Raw genomic sequence first — 19,317 nt, 5'->3', positions numbered from 1 at the left:
ATTTCTCTTAGATAAGCAAGAAGTATGGGAGGCTGTCATGGGGTAAAGGTGGATATACTGAGGCAGAGAGCATCGGTGAGCAAACATGCCGGAATGTGGTTCATGGCTCCATCTCACACATCTGAACAGCACCTAGGAGGAAACTCGGCTTAGGACACATTGTCCACAGTACTGCAGAGCACTGTGTTCTGAAATTATTCTTCAAGTATTACTGCAACAAAGAAATATGGGATGTATTGGCAAATGATCCCACTAAAAGCCATCCAGAAGAAGACCCTGAATAAATAAAACTGACAGCAACCTCTAAAGAGGGCAATAAAGCCCTCTGTGTGTGTGCCTCACAAGGATTAACTCAGAGGGCAATTCAAATATCTATCCTCAGCTGGGGAAAGGAGACATGGGAGGACAGGCCCTAGGACATCAGGGCAAAAGAACAAGAAGATTCTGAAGAGAAGTGTCCTCCTGCCAGCGATGGTGTTAGGCTCACCTGGACTGGAACCCCCACTCAGCTATTCAGCCACTGCCTATCGCTGGCCAAGTCTCTTAGTCTCCTGATACTCAGCCCACCTTGCCCACAAAAACAGCACCAATACTGCCCTCCCCCAGGGTCACTGTCAGGATAAGAAACATCACAAAATCTCTCCTCCAGTTTCAACACAAGGAGAGCACTCAGTAAATAGTAGTTGTTAAATGAAGAAAATAATTTAAAACATCTTTATGGTGCATAAAATTAAGACAAAGACTTCTTTCTGGGGAATATTACATATTTACTTGTTTGAGTGAATAAAAAGAGTGAATGGCCTGTCAAGACCATTTTTAAACTATAACCAGTTCCCCTTTAACCACAAACAGATAGAAGAGTACCCACTACACTAAGGTCAATAGCTTCAGTGCTCTAAACAGCTAGACAGCAGACACAGTTCATTTGGCCAAAGTACCTGAAGATAATTTACTCTACCCTCAACAAAAAAAAATACAAAATTATAGTATTGAGATTACAGGTTTTAGACACAGAAAGGTCTGGATTAGCCTGGCTCTACGATTTGCCTGAACCTTGTTAATAACCCTCAGTGTTTTTGTCCCTAAAATGGTGATGTAACTTCTATTTCATGGTGTCCTGAGGAGGTGAAAATAAGATACCATGAACAAAAAGTTAGCAGGGCACCTGGAGTACAGTAACTAAAATTCCTCTATGACTACCATGATAACCAGGAGGTGAGAGCATCAGAACCCTCAAAGCTGATGAATTCCTCCTTATGTCTCTATAGTGAGCCCACAGCAACATCTCCTTGCTTTGCAAAGCAGCCGTTATAGGAATCCTATGATACAAGCACACTTCCTATAGGCAAATATGACATAAATACAAGCATCAAGTCTTACCCCATGAAGTTAGAAACTCAGCAGCATATCGATAGAGGCGGTTCATGATCTCAATCACAATGGCATAGATGATGCTGGGCACATACAACAGGACACTGGTCCACTCAGATCCACTGTTTTCATGTAGACTCAAGGCCCAGGCCTCCATGTCAAAGTAAATCATCATGACATACAAGGAGAAATAGAGACAGAGGCACACAAACGGCAGAGAGACCAGGTAAATGCGCAGTTGTCTCTTGTAGCTGGGGTAGAGAGGTTCCTCCCTACTGGTGATGGGATTGATACCCAGGACCCCATGGAATCCTGGCCGAGGCTCCTCAAACTGTCTCTTCATAACGAGTGTCCCCCACCTGTAGGTCATATTGGCACAGCCACGCTTCCACACTTCCAGGATCACTGTGGACCAGATCAGGTTGAAGGAGGCGAAGATCACGTACTTGTCATAGTCTTCCCACACAAACAAATAGTAAGGTAACCCAATGACCGCCATAGGGATTAAGGCAACAGTGAAATATTCCAAAAATCCAAAGTAAAGAGCGATTGTTTCCCCAAAGTAGCCACGAATACAGTCTACAAGGAAAGGGAAAAGATGACCTTAAGTACAGACTACCAAAGACTTTTGCCATTTCAAGTAAGCTTATTTTTTTTAGTTAAAGGGGGATCATTTAGTACCTTCATTTCCCAGTGTGCGATGGTAAATCCATTTCCTATGCAGTACAAAGACCCCACTTTTCCGGTTAGCAGGCCTGATATTTGTCCCAGCTTAGAGACCTGGGTCTGTTTCCTTTTTATTTCCTTATCTGATGGATGCCCTCTTCCCAAAAAAACTCAGCTTAGGGTTTGTCCTAAAAATTTTTTTTAAATATTTTATTTATTTACTCATGAGAGACACAGAGAGAGAGAGAGAGAGGCAGAGACAGGCAGAGGGAGAAACAGGCTCCATGCAGGGAGCCTGAGATGGGACTCGATCCCAGGTCTCCAGGATTACGCCCTGGGCTGCAGGCAGCGTTAAACCGCTGCACCACCGGGGCTGCCCATTGTCCTAAATTTCTAAGATCCTAGTTGAAACTTAGCCATAGCCAATGAGCCATTTTAATTTGGGGGCTTAATTTATGTTCTCCATCCTTCTCTCACTTTAATATCATAGTTATAGACGCTCTTTTCAAAGAAGACTCCCTGTCCACAGTATCCACTCCTGCTATCCAAAAATATAAATATTGATAAACAATATACCATGGCAAATGATTCAATATACTGAAGAAAAATTATTCAAAAGCAGAAAACAATATTCTACACATTAACTTCTAGAACAGCCACAGGTCACATTTATCTATACCTTCATAAAAGAACTGAGCGAAAGAAAGGACAAGTAATATCACTGTTAAATATTCTGTGAACACAACATGAGCTAATCCAAAAGGCATCGCCAACACTACATCCTTTGACAGCTGCATCTACTTGGGTGAGTGCCTGGGTTGCAAAAGCATCCTGCACTGGGACCAGGGTGGGATGCAGGAGCTTGGGAGGGGCAGAAATGAGGTATTATTTCCTGGTTATTACGTGCAGTTAACACTTTAAGATAATTGTGTCAGATCAGTCTAAAAAGATGCATCAGAGTAAACCAGGATAAGCTATTTTCTCCTATCTTTATTCTTCTAACACACGAACATATTAAAATAAATGATAGGATGGTGTCACCTCAAATCTGAATCAGGTTAAAGGATGTTTAATCAATGAAAAAAAAAAAGGTGCTCGTGGTCCTGGGCTCCAAATCACACGACCTCCCTCTTCCAATTTCAAGGGGAAGGTCAAGATTTGCCCATGCCCCAACTGCAATCCTAGTCCCAGCCTGCCCCAAAACCTCACACCTTCTACCACAACCATGCTCAGCCTTCACCATCAACTCACTTTTCCCCTCACTTTCTAAGCAGCTACTGGAGTGAAAAAATATCAGTAAGTTTAACACAAAATAATTAGCATATTACCCAGAACTATCAAAAAAAACTTTTCCTTTCAAAGAATACAAGAAAAAAATTCAAAATGCAATTTCAAATTTCATCTTAAAAACATATACTTGTTTACTATTTAGCCGTTTTCAGGAATGGAAATAGAAATAAAATTATTTTAGAGGGATTCCTTTAAACAAAGTCAAAAGAGAAATTCCCTTTAAAGAAACACTGAGGGATGCCCGGGTGGCTCAGTGGCTGAGCATCTGCCTTTGGCTCAAGGTATGATCCCAGAGTCCTGGGATCTAGTCCCACATCAGCCTTTCTGCATGGAGCCTGCTTCTCCCTCTGCCAATGTCTCTGTCTCTCTCTCTCTGTGATTCTCATGAATAAATAAATAAAATCTTTAAAACAATATGATAGGGGATGCCTGGTTAGCTCAGCAGTTTGGCGCTTGCCCTCAGACCAAGGCGTGACCCTGGAGACCCGGGATTGAGTCCCACGTCGGGCTCCCTGCATGGAGCCTGCTTCTCCCTCTGCCTGTGTCTCTGCCTCTCTCTCTCTCTGTCTCTCATGAATAAATTAATAAAATCTTAAAAAAAATATTGATAGCAATGCTTATGGTCAAATCTAACAACTCAATAATCCTTATGCTTAAAAAACTTAACTAAAAAAAATAAAAAAATCATAACTAAGCCAAAAAATCTGAACACACCCAAACTGATGTCAGTTTATGTACAGTCATTTTCAACACACACCAAATAAATTAATGGATACTCTTAAAATTGTATTCAGAGAAAATGGATACATTCAGTAATACACATCAAGATAGTTACAAACTACCACAAAAGATGTTTAGGCCCTAAAAATGAGCATAGCTCAATCCATTCAAATTATTAGTTCTAAAGAAACAGAAATTTTCAAAGACAAAATATTCACAGTCAAATGAAATTCTTAAAAAGTCTGTTCTATTCCAACTCTGACCAGGGATCATTGCCTGTGTTGGTGAAATTTAGTGAAAGCTTGTAATTCAGTCCATTTGAAATGGTATTAGAAATAAATTACTAGGGATGCCTGGGTGGCTCAGCGGTTGAGCATCTGCCTTTGGCGTGATCCCAGGATCCGGGATCAAGTACCCCGTTGAGCTCTTTGCATGGAGTCTCCTTCTCCCTCTGCCTATATCTCTGCTTCTCTCTCTATGCGTCTCTCATGAATAAATAAAACCTTTTTAAAAAATTACTAAATAGGTCATGTAATTCATCTTATCCAATCCCAATTTTGGTCTCCCTGCAGCTGGTGAGCCCTGTCCAGCTGTGTTAAATGTCTAGCCAAGAGAGAAAACACCACTGCTGAATCATGACTTATTAATTCTTCCTTTCCTCTACAAGAACAGGTATTGACACATACCTAGGGGCTGATACTTTAAAGTAAACCGAGTATACCAGCTGTCCTCAAGCTTCTTCAGGGCTTCATTATCATGCAATGGGAACACCTGAATCACGATGCCAGAGGTGAGCAGTCTTCTCACTGCGGAGGGAAAATGTGCCAAACTAGATGAAATGGATTTGAGATCGCTCATGACATACTTCTTCAAACGCTATAAGGGCAGCCCAATAAGGAAGGAGTGCTACACAAAGATCAGTGGTATATTGCCTATTCTAAAGGCATATATTCTTTTGTTCTCCACAATGTAAATATCTTAACTATTTTCTTTATGAAGGCAATACAAGTTTATGTAAAATTTTAAACCATAAAGAAGTGAACAAATTAGAACTGGAGAGAACCTCTCACAAAAAATAACCACTATAAACAGCAATTTTGTGTAAAACCAGACTTCAAAACATACATTCATAAATATGTATTATAAAAACAAAAGTAGGATTGTCCTGTACACATTGTTCTGTAATCTTTTCTCATGTAGTGGTGTATAATGAATGTTTTTCCATGCCAATACATATAAACATGAAATGTCCTTTCTAACAGTATCATAATATTCCCTTGTGTGAAGTGCTATAAATTTAATCCTCTACTGAAAAATACTTGTCCCCTCCCCACTTTTTTGCTATTATAAATGTTAAAATTCAGGGTGCCTGGGTGGCTCAGTCAGTCACCAACCCTTGGTTTTAGTTCAGATCATGATCTCAGAGTCATGGGATCAAGCCCTGCATCAGGCTCCATACTTAGTTGGGAGTCTGCTTAAGATTCTCTCCCTCTGCTCCTCCCCCTGTGGCACACATATGAGTGAATGCTTGCTCTCTCTAAAATAATCAAACAAATGTTAAAATTCTTATATGTGTATCTTTTTCCAGCTGCCCACTATTTCCTCAAACACACTTAGAATTGCTAGGCCCAAGAGCATATTTTTTTAAATTAGAACACCTATTATAAAACTGCCCCTAGAAAGATTTGACCTGTCATCCCACTGCAGTGAAGGTAAGAAGACAGTGTTCAGTTCCTTTCATGCTTGATGATACTGAATACTTACAAAATCATTTTCATCTTTTCTAATCTGTAACAAAGGCTTATGTTTACAAACAGCAAATATCAAAATCAAATGAAATCAAACTTTCAGCAGTCAGGTGACTGGTATGATTTTATCACTCATGCACATATTTGAAAGAGACAAATGAATTTAAGCAAAGACAATATCCCCTGGTAATAATAAGTGAAAACGGCATTCTCTCTCCATAACTATTTAGAATGACTCACTGTGTGGGCAGGTTTTCAGGTCTTAGCAGGAAGTGTGTTCAGCAGATGTGGGGAGCTCTGATGCAGTGCCTTGTGCCATATGTGAGGAGATGGACTACTTTCTACACAAGTTCCTAGTAGAGTCTCTAACTAAAGAATATAGGTAATAAGATGGAATTTGCGTAAAGAAAAGATGCCTTGCTGTTTTCATCCACTGATAAGGTTTGAGCTCTTAAGGTTTATAAGCTCACCTCTTCCAAGGGCTGCCTCTCTTATTTTCTATCTAGCTTGTCACAAAAGACAAGTGATGAGCATAATAAACAAGCCCCTCAAGAAAGATTATAAAGGAATGTCTACAGCATTGAAGAAAAACATGTTTTAAGTTTTCAGTGTAGAAATACTACAAATAACAAAGAGAGACGGTATTCTCAAGACAGATGCTCTATCATAAACTCTGGAGTAATTTAAAAGTAAAGCAGGGGTGCCTGGGTGGCGTCTGACTCTTGATTCTGACTCAAGTCATGATCTCAGGGTCATGAGATCAAGCCCTTATCAGGCTCCAAACCAGGTGTGGGGCTTGCTTAAGTTTCCCTTTCTCCCACTCCCTCTGCCCCTGTCCCTTCCCTCTCTAAAAATAAATAATAATAAAATTAAAAGTAAAGCTAACTTCTTAGAAATGAACAAAGAATGATAAACAGGAGATATGTGATACCAACCATAGGAAAAAGTCTGAGTCTGAAAGAAAAATTCTTAATAGATGATTCTTACAGTTATATTTCACACAGAAGTTACAAAAATGTCTTAAAGGGGCACCTGAATGGCTCAGTTGGTTGAGCATCTGACTCTTGGTTTCGGCTCAGGTCCTGATCTGAGGGTTCTGAGACTGAGCCCTGGGTCAGGCTCCATGCTCAGCAGGGAGTCCGCTGGAGTCTCCCTCTTCCTCTCCCTCTGCCTCCCCCTGCTCTTGTGCTCTCTTTCTCTAAAAATAAATAAATAAATATTTTCTAAAAAGTCTTGAAAAGCTATGGATGCTATGAAATCCCTAATGACTCAAAAAAGCATACAGTCAAAATATCAGTAGTTAGGAGGGAAAAGGTACATGGTTTAAAAGTTATATTAGCCACTGATGCTATCAAATCCATTTTTTATTATTTTTATTCTGAAGTGTTTCAGTGGATTTTTCTTCAGCTCACATGAGTCAATGTTGGTCACCCACAGCTGCTCTGATTCTTAAATCGTATTTGAAGATGCACAGCTGTAATGTATTCTTTCTTCCATTACTATCCTTTTCAATTACTGTATCAAGTTATACAACTTTGAACTAACAATGTCTAAATTATTTTACTATGTCTAAGTTCTTTCTAAAAAACTGACTGCATTCTACTATAGATGACTCTCTAGGCAGGCATAATAACCAGCTACTTCTAAAAATAGGACTGTGAACCAAGGAACTCAGAGAATATAAAAACTCAAGTTCTAAATCACGCAGCTTTTCTTCACCATCAACGCCAAAAGTATGGTTCCAATTTCAGCATCTAAAAACAGATCTTTTTCTTTGATCCTTTAACTTTCTCTTGTCAGCTAAGAATGCAATTATAATGACCCTTACCTTCAAAGGAAAATATGATGCTGTGCATGCCTATTTAAGAAACAACTGCTTCCCAGGAGTATCGAGGTAGCAGACTGGAGGATCCTGAGCTCACCTCTTCCCAGACACACTAAGGCTACAGCTACACAAATAACAACTCTGAGAATGACCTAAACACTAACAGAATGGCTCTTTAATGGCTAGAAAGAATAAGTCACATCAAGAAGCACAGGAGGGGCAGAGAAGCAGTCTGATCAGGACCACACCCTCAGCATGGCATCCCACAAGTGGGAGAGATAGCACTCCCTATGGAGTGAGCAGTTCAAGCCCCACATGGGACAACCTTGCCCTGGGGACCTGCACTGGGCCTCAAAATGTCTGGTATTGAAAATCAGCACAGCTTAATCCCAAGAAAGCCAGAGGGCTATAGAAAACCAAGATGCTACTTTTATTTTTTTTTAAAGATTTTATTTATTTATTCATCACACACACACACACAGAAGCAGAGACACAGGCAAAAGGAGAAGTAGGCTCCTTGTGGGGAGCCGGATGCAGGACTCAATCCCAGGACCCCGGGATCACAACCTGCGCTGAAGGTAGACGCCCAACCACTGAGCCACCCAGGTTCCCAAGATGCTACTTTTAAAACACCCATCTACATACTCACCCTAAGACCTAGTGCAGAGGCACCAGTTTGAAAAGCACCAGGGCCATATACGAAGGAGATATACTAGCACATGCCAGAGGTACAGGCAACTGCAGGAAATTCCCCAGGAACAGAAGCACTAGCAGATGCCATTGTTCTCACCCTACCTAGCTGGCTTAGTACTGGTGAGAAATAGTCCTGACATTCTGCACCTACTTGCTAGCACTGGTAGCCCCACCCTGGTATTCCCCTACAGAATTGCCCTGCTTAACTCTCCCTACCCTGGAAGGCACCTCCACCCCACCACACCCACCAGGCCACCTCTGCCTTAACTGATGCTCCCCCAAAGGGGCTCCCATCCACCATGAGCCCACAACAGCTGTGGCTGACCCAAAACAGAAGGGAACACACAAAGGACTATCCTGGAGCTCCTGATTTTGCTGACCAGTGGAGGAATGCACTTCTGGGTCTCACAGTCCACCTACAAAAAGCCACTCCTTCAAGACCAGGAGATGTAGCTGATATACCTAATATGCACAAACATACACAGAGAGCCAAGATGAAAAAACAGAAAAATATGTTCCAAATGAAAGAACAAGACAAACCTCAGAAAAAGAACTAAATGAAAAAGAGATAAACAATCTACCTGATAAAGAGTTCCAAGTAATGGTCATGAAGATGCTCACCAAACTCAGGTTAAGAATTGATGAAGACAGCAAGAACTTCAAGAAAGGGTCAAAAAATATCAAACAAGAACTAATCAGAGCTGAAGAATACAATAACTGAATTGAAAAATACACTAAGAATCAACAGCAGATTAGTGGATGCAGAAGAATGGATCAGCAATCTGGTAAACAGGGTAATGAAAGTGACCCTAGCTGAATGGCAAAAAGAAAAAAGAATTTCAAAAACTGAGGATAGTTTAAGAAATTTTAAGGACAGCATCAATGGTACTGACATTTGCATTATAAAGGTCCCAGAATGAGAAGAGAAAGAAAATTAATTAATTAATTAATTAATTAAAAAAAGAGAGAGAGAAGAGAAAGAGAAAGGAGCAGAAAACTTATTTAAGGAAGTTACAGCAGACAGACTAGAAAACAGACATCCAGGTCCAAAAAGGAAAGAAAGCCCCATGGCAGCCTGGGTGGCTCAGCGGTTTAGTGCTGCCTTCAGCCCAGGGTGTGATCCTGGAAACCTGGGATTCAGTCCCACATTGGGCTTCCTGCATGGAGCCTGCTTCTCCCTCTGCCTGTGTCTCTGTGCCCCATTCTCTCTCTCTCTCTCTCTCTCTCTCATAAATAAATAAGTAAAACCCCAAACAATATGAACCCAAAGAGGTTCATCCCAAGATACAAAATAATGTCAAAAATTAAAGAGAAAATATTAAAAGAAGCAGGAGTCAAGCAACTAGTTACATACATGGGAACACCTATAATACTATCAGCTGAGGGATCCCTGGGTGGCGCAGGGGTTTGGCACATGCCTTTGGCCTAGGGCGCGATCCTGGAGACCCGGGACCGAATCCCACATCGGGCTCCCGGTGCATGGAGCCTGCTTCTCCCTCTGCCTGTGTCTCTGCCTCTCTCTCTCTCTGTGACTATCATAAATAAATAAAAATTAAAAAAAAAATACTATCAGCTGATTTTTTTTGGCAAACTTTGCAGGTCAGAATGGAATGGCACAATATATTCAAAGTGCTGAAAGTAAAAACTCATAAAGAGGAACAGTCTACCCAGCAAGGTTATCATTCAGAATTGAAGTAAAGATAGAGTTTCCCAGACAAAAGAGTTCACTGCCACTAGACCTGCTTTACAGGAAATGTTAAGGGGCTTCTTTAAGTGGAAAAGAAAAGGCCATAACTAGAAGAAATTTTTGAAAGAAAAAAATCTAACTAACAGTGAACATATAGTAAAAGTGGTAGATCAATCATTTACACAACTAGTATGAAGGTTAAAAGACAAAAGTAATATCTACAACAGTTAATTATGGGAAAATAAAAAAATAAAAAGATGTGAAATATGATGACAAAAAAAACACAAAACAGGGTAGGGGGGAGAGTAAAAAATGCAGTGCTTTTAGGATTTGCTCAAACTTAGGTAACCATCACCTTAAAACACACTGCTACATACATAGGGTATTATATGTGAACCTCATGGTAATCACAAACCAAAAACCTATAGTAGATCCACAAAATTAAAAAGAAAAGAATTCACACATAACACTGAAGAAAATCATCAAACCACAAAGGAAGTAAGCAAGAGAAGGAACACAGAAAAACTACAAAAATAACCAAAAAATAATTAACAAAATGGCAGTAAGTCCATACCTACCAATATAAATATAAATGGACAAAGTGTTCCAAGTGTATCCAAAAGATACAGAGCAACTGAATGGGTAAATAAACAAGACTTCTCTATATGCTGTCTAAAAGAGACTCACTTCAGACTTAAAGATACACACAGACTAAAAGTGAAGGGATGAGAAAAGACAGTCCATGAAACTGAAAATGACAAGCAAGCTAGAGTAGCAATACTTATATCAGACAAAATAGACTGAAAACAAAGACTGTATAACAAAGGGGACCTACATAATAATAAAAAAATCAATCCAACAAGAAGATATAACAATTATAAATACCTATGCATCCAACATAGGTACTTAATACCATAATACTATACTTTAAGGAGCACTTAAATAAAAAAAGCATATATTAAGAGCCAAATACAGAGAAACTGACTATAATACAATAATAGTAGGGGACTTTCATGCCCCATTTACATCAACGGATAGATTATCTAGGCAGAAAATCAGTTTAAAAAAATCAGTGGTCTTAAATGATACATTAGACCAGGTGGACTAACTGATATATTAAAATTCCATCCAAAACCAGCAGAACACACATTCTTTTGAAGTCCACATGTAACATTCAACAGGATAAATCCTATGTTAGGGAACAAAACAAGTTTCAACAAACAAGAAGACTGTAATCATTATCAAGCATCTTTTCTGATCACAATGGTATAAAACTATAAATCAACTATGAGAAAAAAATTTAAAAAACATACACACAGAAGCTAAACAACACACTAATAAACAACGAATGGATCAATGAGTAAATTAAAAAAGAAAAAAACAAAACCTCCAGACAAATGAAAATGGAAACACAATGTTCCAAAATCAATGAGACTCTGGAAAAGCAGCTGTAAGAAGGAAGTTTATCACAATAGAGGCCTACCTCAAGAAACAAGAAAAATCTCAAATAGACAATCTAACCTTACACCTAAATAAACTGAAAAAAAAAAAAAAAAAAAGAACAAAATCCAAAGTTAATAGGATGGAAATGATAAAGATCAAAGTAGAAATAAATGAAATAGAGACTTTAAAAATAATAGAAAAGATAAATGAAACTAGTAGCTGGTTCTTCAAAAAGATAAACAAAATTGATAAACAAGACTCATCAAAAAAAAAAAGAAGAAGAAACAAAGGAGGGAGAGATGGAAGTAAGAGGAACCAAATAAAATTAGAAATGAAAGAAGAGAAGCTACAACCGACATCACAAAAATACAAAGGATTTTAACAGACTACTTACTACCCACAGTTTTATATGCCAACAAACTGGACAACCTAGAAGAAACCAGTAAATTCCTGGAAACACTGAATCCTCAGGGGAAAACTGAAATAGGAAGAAAGAGAAAATCTGAACAGACTGATTACTAATAATGAAACTGAATCAGTAATCAAAAAACTTCCAATAAAGAAAAGCCTAGAACAAGTCAGCTTCACAGGTGAATCCGATCATTCTTTTTAAGATTTATTTACTTACTTATTTAGAGAGTGTGAGCAGGGGGAGGGGCAGGGGAAGAAGAATCTCAAGCAGACTCTGCAGTGAGTGTGAGCCCAATGAGGGGCCCAATTTCACGACCCTGAGATCATGACCTTGACCTGAAATCCAGAGTCAGACGCTGAACCAACTGAGCCACCCAGGCACCTCTCTACCAAACATTTAAAGAAGAGTTAATGCCTATCTTTCTCAAACTATTCTAAAAATTTGAAGAGAAATAGAGGCTTCCAAATTCATTTTACAAGGCAAGCATTTACCCTGATAGCAAAACCAAAGATTCTATCAAAGAAAAAAAATTATAGGCCAGTATTACTGATGAACATAGAGGCAAAAATCCTCAACAAAATATAAGCAATCAAATTCATTAATACATTAAAAGGATCACACATCATAATCAAGTGGAATTTACTCCAGGGATGTGAGGATGGTTCAATATCCTCAAATCAATGTAATATACCACATTCACAAAATGAAGGATAAAAATCATATGATCATCTCAACAGATGCAGAAAAAGTATTTGACAAAACTCAAATCCATTTATAAAAACTCTCAACAAAATGGGTATAGAGGGAACATACCTCAACATAATAAAGGCCACGTGTGACAAAAAACACAGAAAACATCACATTCAAGATTAGGAACAAGACAAGGATGTCCACTCTCACCACCTTTATTCAACGTAGTGTTAGAAGTCCTAGCTGCAACAATTAGACAGCAAAAAGGCATAAGAGGCATTCAATTTGGTAAGGAGGAAGTAAAACCGTCATTATTTGCAGATATCATAATATTATATATAGAAAAACCTAAAGAATCCATCAAAAAACCTATTAGATTAAATGAATCCAGTTCATTTATTCATAAAGCTGAGTAATATAAAATTAATAGAAATCTACTATGTTTCTATGTACTAGTAGCAAAATATTATAAAGAGAAATTAAGAAAACAATTCCACTTATAATTGCATCAAAAAGAACAAAATACATAGGATTACTTTAACCAAGGAGGTGAAATTGTTTAGGTCACTGAGAGAAGAAACTGAAGATACACAAATAAACGAAGATATACCATGCTCATGAAATGGAAGAATTAATATTGCTAAAATGTTGATACTAGCCAAAGAAATCTACAAATTCAATGTGATCCCTATCAAAATATCAATGGCATTTTTCACAGAACTAGAACAAACAATCCTAAAATTTGTAGGGAACCACAAAAGACCCTGAATAACCCAAGCCATCTTAAGAAATACAAACAAAGCTGGAGGTATCATGTTTCCAGATTTCAAATGATACCACAAAGCTATTAAAATCAAAGCAGTATGGTACCTGGCACAAAGACAGACATTTAGATCTATGGAACAGTAAAGAGAGTCAGGATAAAGCCATGCATATATGGTCAGTAAATCTATGACAAAGGAGGCAAGATGACAGTCTCTTCTACAAACGGTGTTGGGAAAACTGGTCAGCTACATGCAAAAATAAAATGAAAATGGATCAATTTCTTCCACCAGATACAAAAATAAATTCAAAATGGATTAAAGACAGGACACCTGGGTGGCTCAGCGGTTGAGCGTCTGCCTTCAGCTCAGGGTGTGATCCTAGAGTCCAGGGATCCAGTCCCACGTCAGGCTCCTTGCAAGGAGCCTGCTTCTCCCTCTGCCTAGGTCTCTGCCTCTCTCTCTGTGTCTCTCATGAATAAATAAATCTTTTTAAAAAATGGATTAAAGACTTAAATGTAAGACCCGAAATTATATAACTTCTAAAAAGGATACAAGCAGTAAACTCCTGGACATTATTCTTAGCAATATGTTTTTGGTTCTGTCTCCTCAGGCAAGGGCAACATAAGCAAAAATAAACTATTTAGTCTATATCAAACTAATAAAGGAAACCATCAAGAAAATGAAAAGGCAAACTACTGAATGGGAGAAGATATTTGCAAGTTCTATATCTGATAATGTGTTAATATCCAAAATATATAAAGAACTCATACAATTCAGCAAACAAACAAACAAAACAATCTGATTAAAAATGGGCAGAGATATTTTCCCAGAGAAGACAAACAAGGTCAACAGACATGAAAAAAATGCTCAATATCACTAGTCACCAGGGAAATGCAAATCAAAACTATAATGACATATTGCCTCACATGTGTCAGATTAGCTAATATCAAAAAGACAAAAATAACAAGAGTTGGTAAGGATGTAGAAAAAAAGGAACCCTCAAGCACTGCTGGTGAGAATGTAAATTGGTGCAGCCACCACAGAAAACAATTATCAAATTTCCTCAAAAAATTGAAATACGAATTTCATACAATCCAGCAATTCCATTTCTGGGTATTTACTTGAAGAAAATGAAAACACTTATTTGAAAAGATATCTGCACGTCTATGTTCATTGCAGCATGATCTACAATAGCCAAGATATGGAATAAACCTAATGTCTACTCACAGATGAATGGATAAAGAAAACATAATATAGAAACATACATACAATGGAATGTTACTCAACCACAAAAAAAGAATGAAATCTTGCCATTTGCAACAACACAGATAGAGCTAGAATATTACATTAAGCGAAATAAATCAAGAGAAAGAGAGATACTATATGATTTTACTCATTTGTGGAATCTAAAAAGCAAAACAGGGGCACCCAGAAGGCTGTTAAGCATCTCACTCTTGATTTAGGCTCTCATGATCTCAGGACCATGAGATTGAGCCCTGCATCCAGCTCTGCACTGGGTGTGTAGCCTGCTTAAGATTCTCTCCCTCTCTCACTCCCCCTACCACTTATACTCGTCCTCAAAAAAAAAAAAAAAAAAAAAAGCAAAACAAATAAACAAAATAGAAATAGACTTATAAATGCAGAGAACAAACTACTGGTGGTTGCCAGAGGGGAAAGGGATGGAGGGATGGGAGAAATAGGTGAAAGGAGCTAAGGTACACAAACTTGCAGTTATAAAATTAGGTATCATAGGGAATATATAGTCAAGAATATTGTAATAACTTCCTATGGTGACAGATGGTAACTAGGCTTATAATGGTCATCATTTTATAAAGTATATAAATGTCCAGTCACTATACTGTATACTTGAAATAAGTCATATTATATGTCAACTATATTTTCATTACAAAATAAAACTAAACAACCTAAAACAAGATTCCCTCCTTTAAACATGCTGAATGGCTGAATGATCTGTTGTCACATCCTAGGATTATTATGATTATGGCCATTTAATGATTAGCAAACAAAGCAAAATCAAATTTAAGGGAAATGAGAACTAACCTGGCTTATAGGAAGACCTCTACATTAAATAACGCAATAACAATACTAAGACAGTACTGCTTCTGTCTTTGGCCAGTGGCACATGTTTACTTCAAAAGCAAAAACAAAAGTCTCTCTCATGACTCCTCTCAGTGCCTATGTGGAGGTCACACTGCCTCCAACCCAGCAAAGGGATGATGAGCACACAGAGTACCCACAGGAAGCAAAGGTCAGCACAATGAAGATGGGGTGCCTCTTTGCCCCCTATAGCTGCCACCATGCCCCAGCACACTCTCCCAGGTCCTACTGGACTCCAGTAGTCACATATGATTGTGTCTCAATAAGGAAAAAACTGCTCCTAGAAATAACCTGTGTTTTCAAAATACATTTTTATATTCCTGCTTAATATAAAAACTGTCCCTATGTGCCTATATATATATGTACATACATGTGCATGTCTATGTATGTGTATATGTATGTGTATGTATGTGTATATATAAAAATATATATATATAAATGCTGATGTACCCAGTGATAAATATATGCAGAGACAGAAATACAGATACATATGTATCTATAGTTTAGTCTTCTTATATACATACATGCCTGCTATATGATATTCACCTGAAACTTTATTACTTATAAGGTGGATTAATAATGTTAGAAGACAGATGTATCTGACCACTCTAATCTATCCATGTATAAAGGAAGATATTCAGAAGTAGTTATTACAGTGTCCTAAGAGAATGACAATATTAAAGATGAGATGTACCAAAATCAAAACATGATAATCATGTGACAGACATTTTGAGACAGAGCTTTAACCTAAATAGCACCCCTTATGATACAGTTAATATGTAAGAAATTCTTAACTCCCTTAATTCCTTTTTCTAAAGAAAATCTTTCTTTGTGTTACTTCATTAACTATTAGGAATCAACAGGAGAAGGCAGAGTCTGAGGGTTAGTGATCCTTGCTCATAGAGAAAACTCAAGATGAACACAACTAAGACACAGGTAGAGACACACTTTAAGAACTCCACATCGGGGATCCCTGGGTGGCGCAGCGGTTTAGCGCTGCCTTTGGCCCAGGGCACGATCCTGGAGACCCGGGATTGAATCCCACGTCAGGCTCCCGGTGTACGGAGCCTGCTTCTCCCTCTGCCTATGTCTCTGCCTCTCTCGCTCTCTCTGTGTGTGACTATCATAAATAAATAAAAATTAAAAAAAAAAAAGAACTCCACATCGCTCGCTGTCTAGTGAAATGAGTGAGAGCCTTGACTGCAAGTTCCCAATACCTCCTAACTACTGGCTCAAGGTCATATTCACCACTACACAAGCTGCCATCTACTTAATGAAAGTTATCAAAACACAACATTATGACAAACAAAATCACAATCATTGTGTGTAAAATCAAATTAAACCTGCAATAGCAGGGAGTGTTTGTCACAAAAGGCCTGGCTAGCTCTCACAATGCTGATTGGGATCACAATGAGCAGGTTACAATCTCTCCTTTAGGTAGCTTTGGAGAAGAGGATATCCAGGGAATGTCTCCCATGAATCATAAAGGCTAAAGGAGGAGGGCGGGGGGGCACCTGGGTAGCTCAACAGGTTAAGTGTCTGTCCAGCTCAGGTCACGATCTTGGGGTCCTGAAATTGAGCCCAGCATTGGGCTCCCTGTTCAGCAAGGAGCCTGCTTCTTCCTCTCCCTCTGCCCCTCCCCCTGCTTGTGCTCTCTCACACAAATAAATAAATAAAATCTTAAAAAAAAAAAAAAGAACAAGCTTTTCCACTTATGTTAACTTCATGGAAATCTAAGATTTTAAGTTATTCTGAGTTTTATTAGTTCTAAAACTTGCACTCTGAAAATAGTTCACACTTTATAATTATGCATATCTCATATGCATGTACAATTTTTTTCAGCCAAATATGATGATATAAACAGCATTGTAGGGATCACATTTTAAAAGACATTAAGGAAGAGAATAATGCAGAATTTAAAAATCCAGTCTTGGACACCTGGGTGGTTCAGCAGTTGAACATCTGCCTTCAACTCAGGGCGTGATCCCAGGATCTGGGATTTAGTCCCGCATCAGGCTCCCTGCATAGAGCCTGCTTCTCCCTCTGCCTGTGTCTCTTCTTCTCTCTCTCATGTCTCTCATGAATAAATAAATAAATCTTTAAAAAATAATAATAATTAATTAAAATAAAATAAAAATCCAGCCTTAACAATGGAAATAGGATTCTTATCTCAGATGCATAAAAATTTTCAAGTGAGCATGACTGAGATGATTTTATTATTTTTTTATGTATTATAAAAAAAGAAATGGTGGATCACTATATATAAAATCCTCATCCTACCAACAAGAAAGTTATTTCTATTATGGCTTTATGACACCCAAAAGGGTACCTATACACCCAAGAAAAATCTATGTACAAAATTCCATTCAAGGTTTTTATTCAGTCGAAAATTTCTCTCTGAAACAGCGGAAGCATTTGGAAAACTGATGCTCCAGATCTCCAGCTGATGGGAACACACACATAGTCTCTGTCCCAGCTGCCACAAAGAGTATGTACCTGCACAGTAACTAGCAGGTGGAAACACAGGCTTCCACCTAAGAATCTGAATACCGTGGATAAACCAGAAAAAATGGGATGCTGACATTAACAACCAAGACAATGCCTCAGTCCGTCTTGTACCCACTAAGAGATTCAGAAAGATTTAAAATTCTGGAAAGGCGGGATCCCTGGGTGGCGCAGCGGTTTGGCGCCTGCCTTTGGCCCAGGGCGCGATCCTGGAGACCCGGGATCAAATCCCACATCGGGCTCCCGGTGCATGGAGCCTGCTTCTCCCTCTGCCTGTGTCTCTGCCTCTCTCTCTCTCTCTCTGTGACTATCATAAATAAATAAAAATTAAAAAAAAAAAATTCTGGAAAGGCCCTAAACAAGCACCTGAATGTGGAATGTGAACTCCTGGTAATATATAGAGGCAGAAAGACACCTCTGTCCTGTTGTTGCTCATGAGAAAAGTTAAAAACAACAAAGGAAACAAGACACATAAAGGGGAACACCTATCTTTTTTTTTTTTTAATTTATTTATGATAGTCACACAGAGAAAGGGGGGGGCGCAGAGACATAGGCAGAGGGAGAAGCAGGCTCCATACACCGGGAGCCCGATGTGGGATGCAATCCCGGGTCTCCAGGATGGGCCAAAGGCAGGCGCCAAACCGCTGCGCCACCCAGGGATCCCCTATCTTTGATGAAAATAAGAAAAAAACAAACTATAAATCCAAATCACAAACCATGAGAAGAGGCTTTAAAAGTCAGCCCAGGCTAAGCTAAGAGCACTTATGCCTCTGCACAATGGGGCCAAGGAGGAGAGGGCAGGGTTCTCCTGGACACCAAGGAGCAGGGACCACCACCCCACTGCCTGGGTGTAGACAGAAAGGACTCATGGTGGATCTCCGAACCACGTCGGCTAGAAGATAGTGGTTTGGAAAAACAGGGGCTCACTAGAAACTAAGTAATAACTGCAAGCAATTGATATAGAACTATACGGAAATATTACAGGGCAAAGAGAATCAGAAACAAAGGCAGAGAAGAAACACAGCAGGAAATTATAGAACCAAGTAATGGAAACCTATGGAATTCTTCATAAATTTCAAGCAATGAAACTAAGCCATCTCTCTGAAGCTAAAACCCAAAGAAGAGCTATGAGAACTGAAGGTAAGAGCTCAGAAAAGTTATTTAAGACACCATAAAATTACTACAGATACAAGGTCATAATAAAAGCTACTAAGTAATACTGAACACATAGCCAAGAAAATGGTGGACAAGTCTAAGAAAATTACATAAAACCTTAAAATTATTTCAGAGAATATGTAAGAGCCCACATAACTGGCTTACCTAAAGGCAAAAAGAAAGCAAATACAATCAAGTAAGTCTTAAAAGGTTACTGAAAAAAATTCTTC

General features: G+C 38.7%; 1 protein-coding gene across 5 annotated transcripts in view; it reads right to left on the bottom strand.

The window, feature by feature from the left end:
* The window catches only part of ANO10 (anoctamin 10), a 228,679-nt gene that overhangs the window by 190,637 nt on the left and 18,725 nt on the right, over positions 1–19,317 (bottom strand). For 3 of the 5 annotated variants that reach the window (XR_007405152.1, XM_025461462.3, XM_025461464.3), the window contains exons 5-6: positions 4,734–4,853; positions 1,381–1,950 (exon numbers count right to left, since the gene is read on the bottom strand). Coding sequence is in view for 4 of the 5 variants with exons in the window: in XM_025461462.3 (XP_025317247.1) it covers positions 1,381–1,950; positions 4,734–4,853 (690 nt within the window). In the remaining variant the exon portion in view is untranslated. The remainder of the gene's footprint in view (positions 1–1,380; positions 1,951–4,733; positions 4,854–19,317) is intronic. The other 2 variants (XM_049099760.1, XM_049099761.1) reach the window with 1 other exon arrangement.

This window comes from Canis lupus, chromosome 23 (genome assembly GCF_003254725.2).
Source record: "Canis lupus dingo isolate Sandy chromosome 23, ASM325472v2, whole genome shotgun sequence".
NCBI classification, from domain to species: domain Eukaryota; kingdom Metazoa; phylum Chordata; class Mammalia; order Carnivora; family Canidae; genus Canis; species Canis lupus.
Note: the sequence above shows the minus strand (reverse complement) of the source record. Positions and strands in the feature narration are given on the sequence as shown.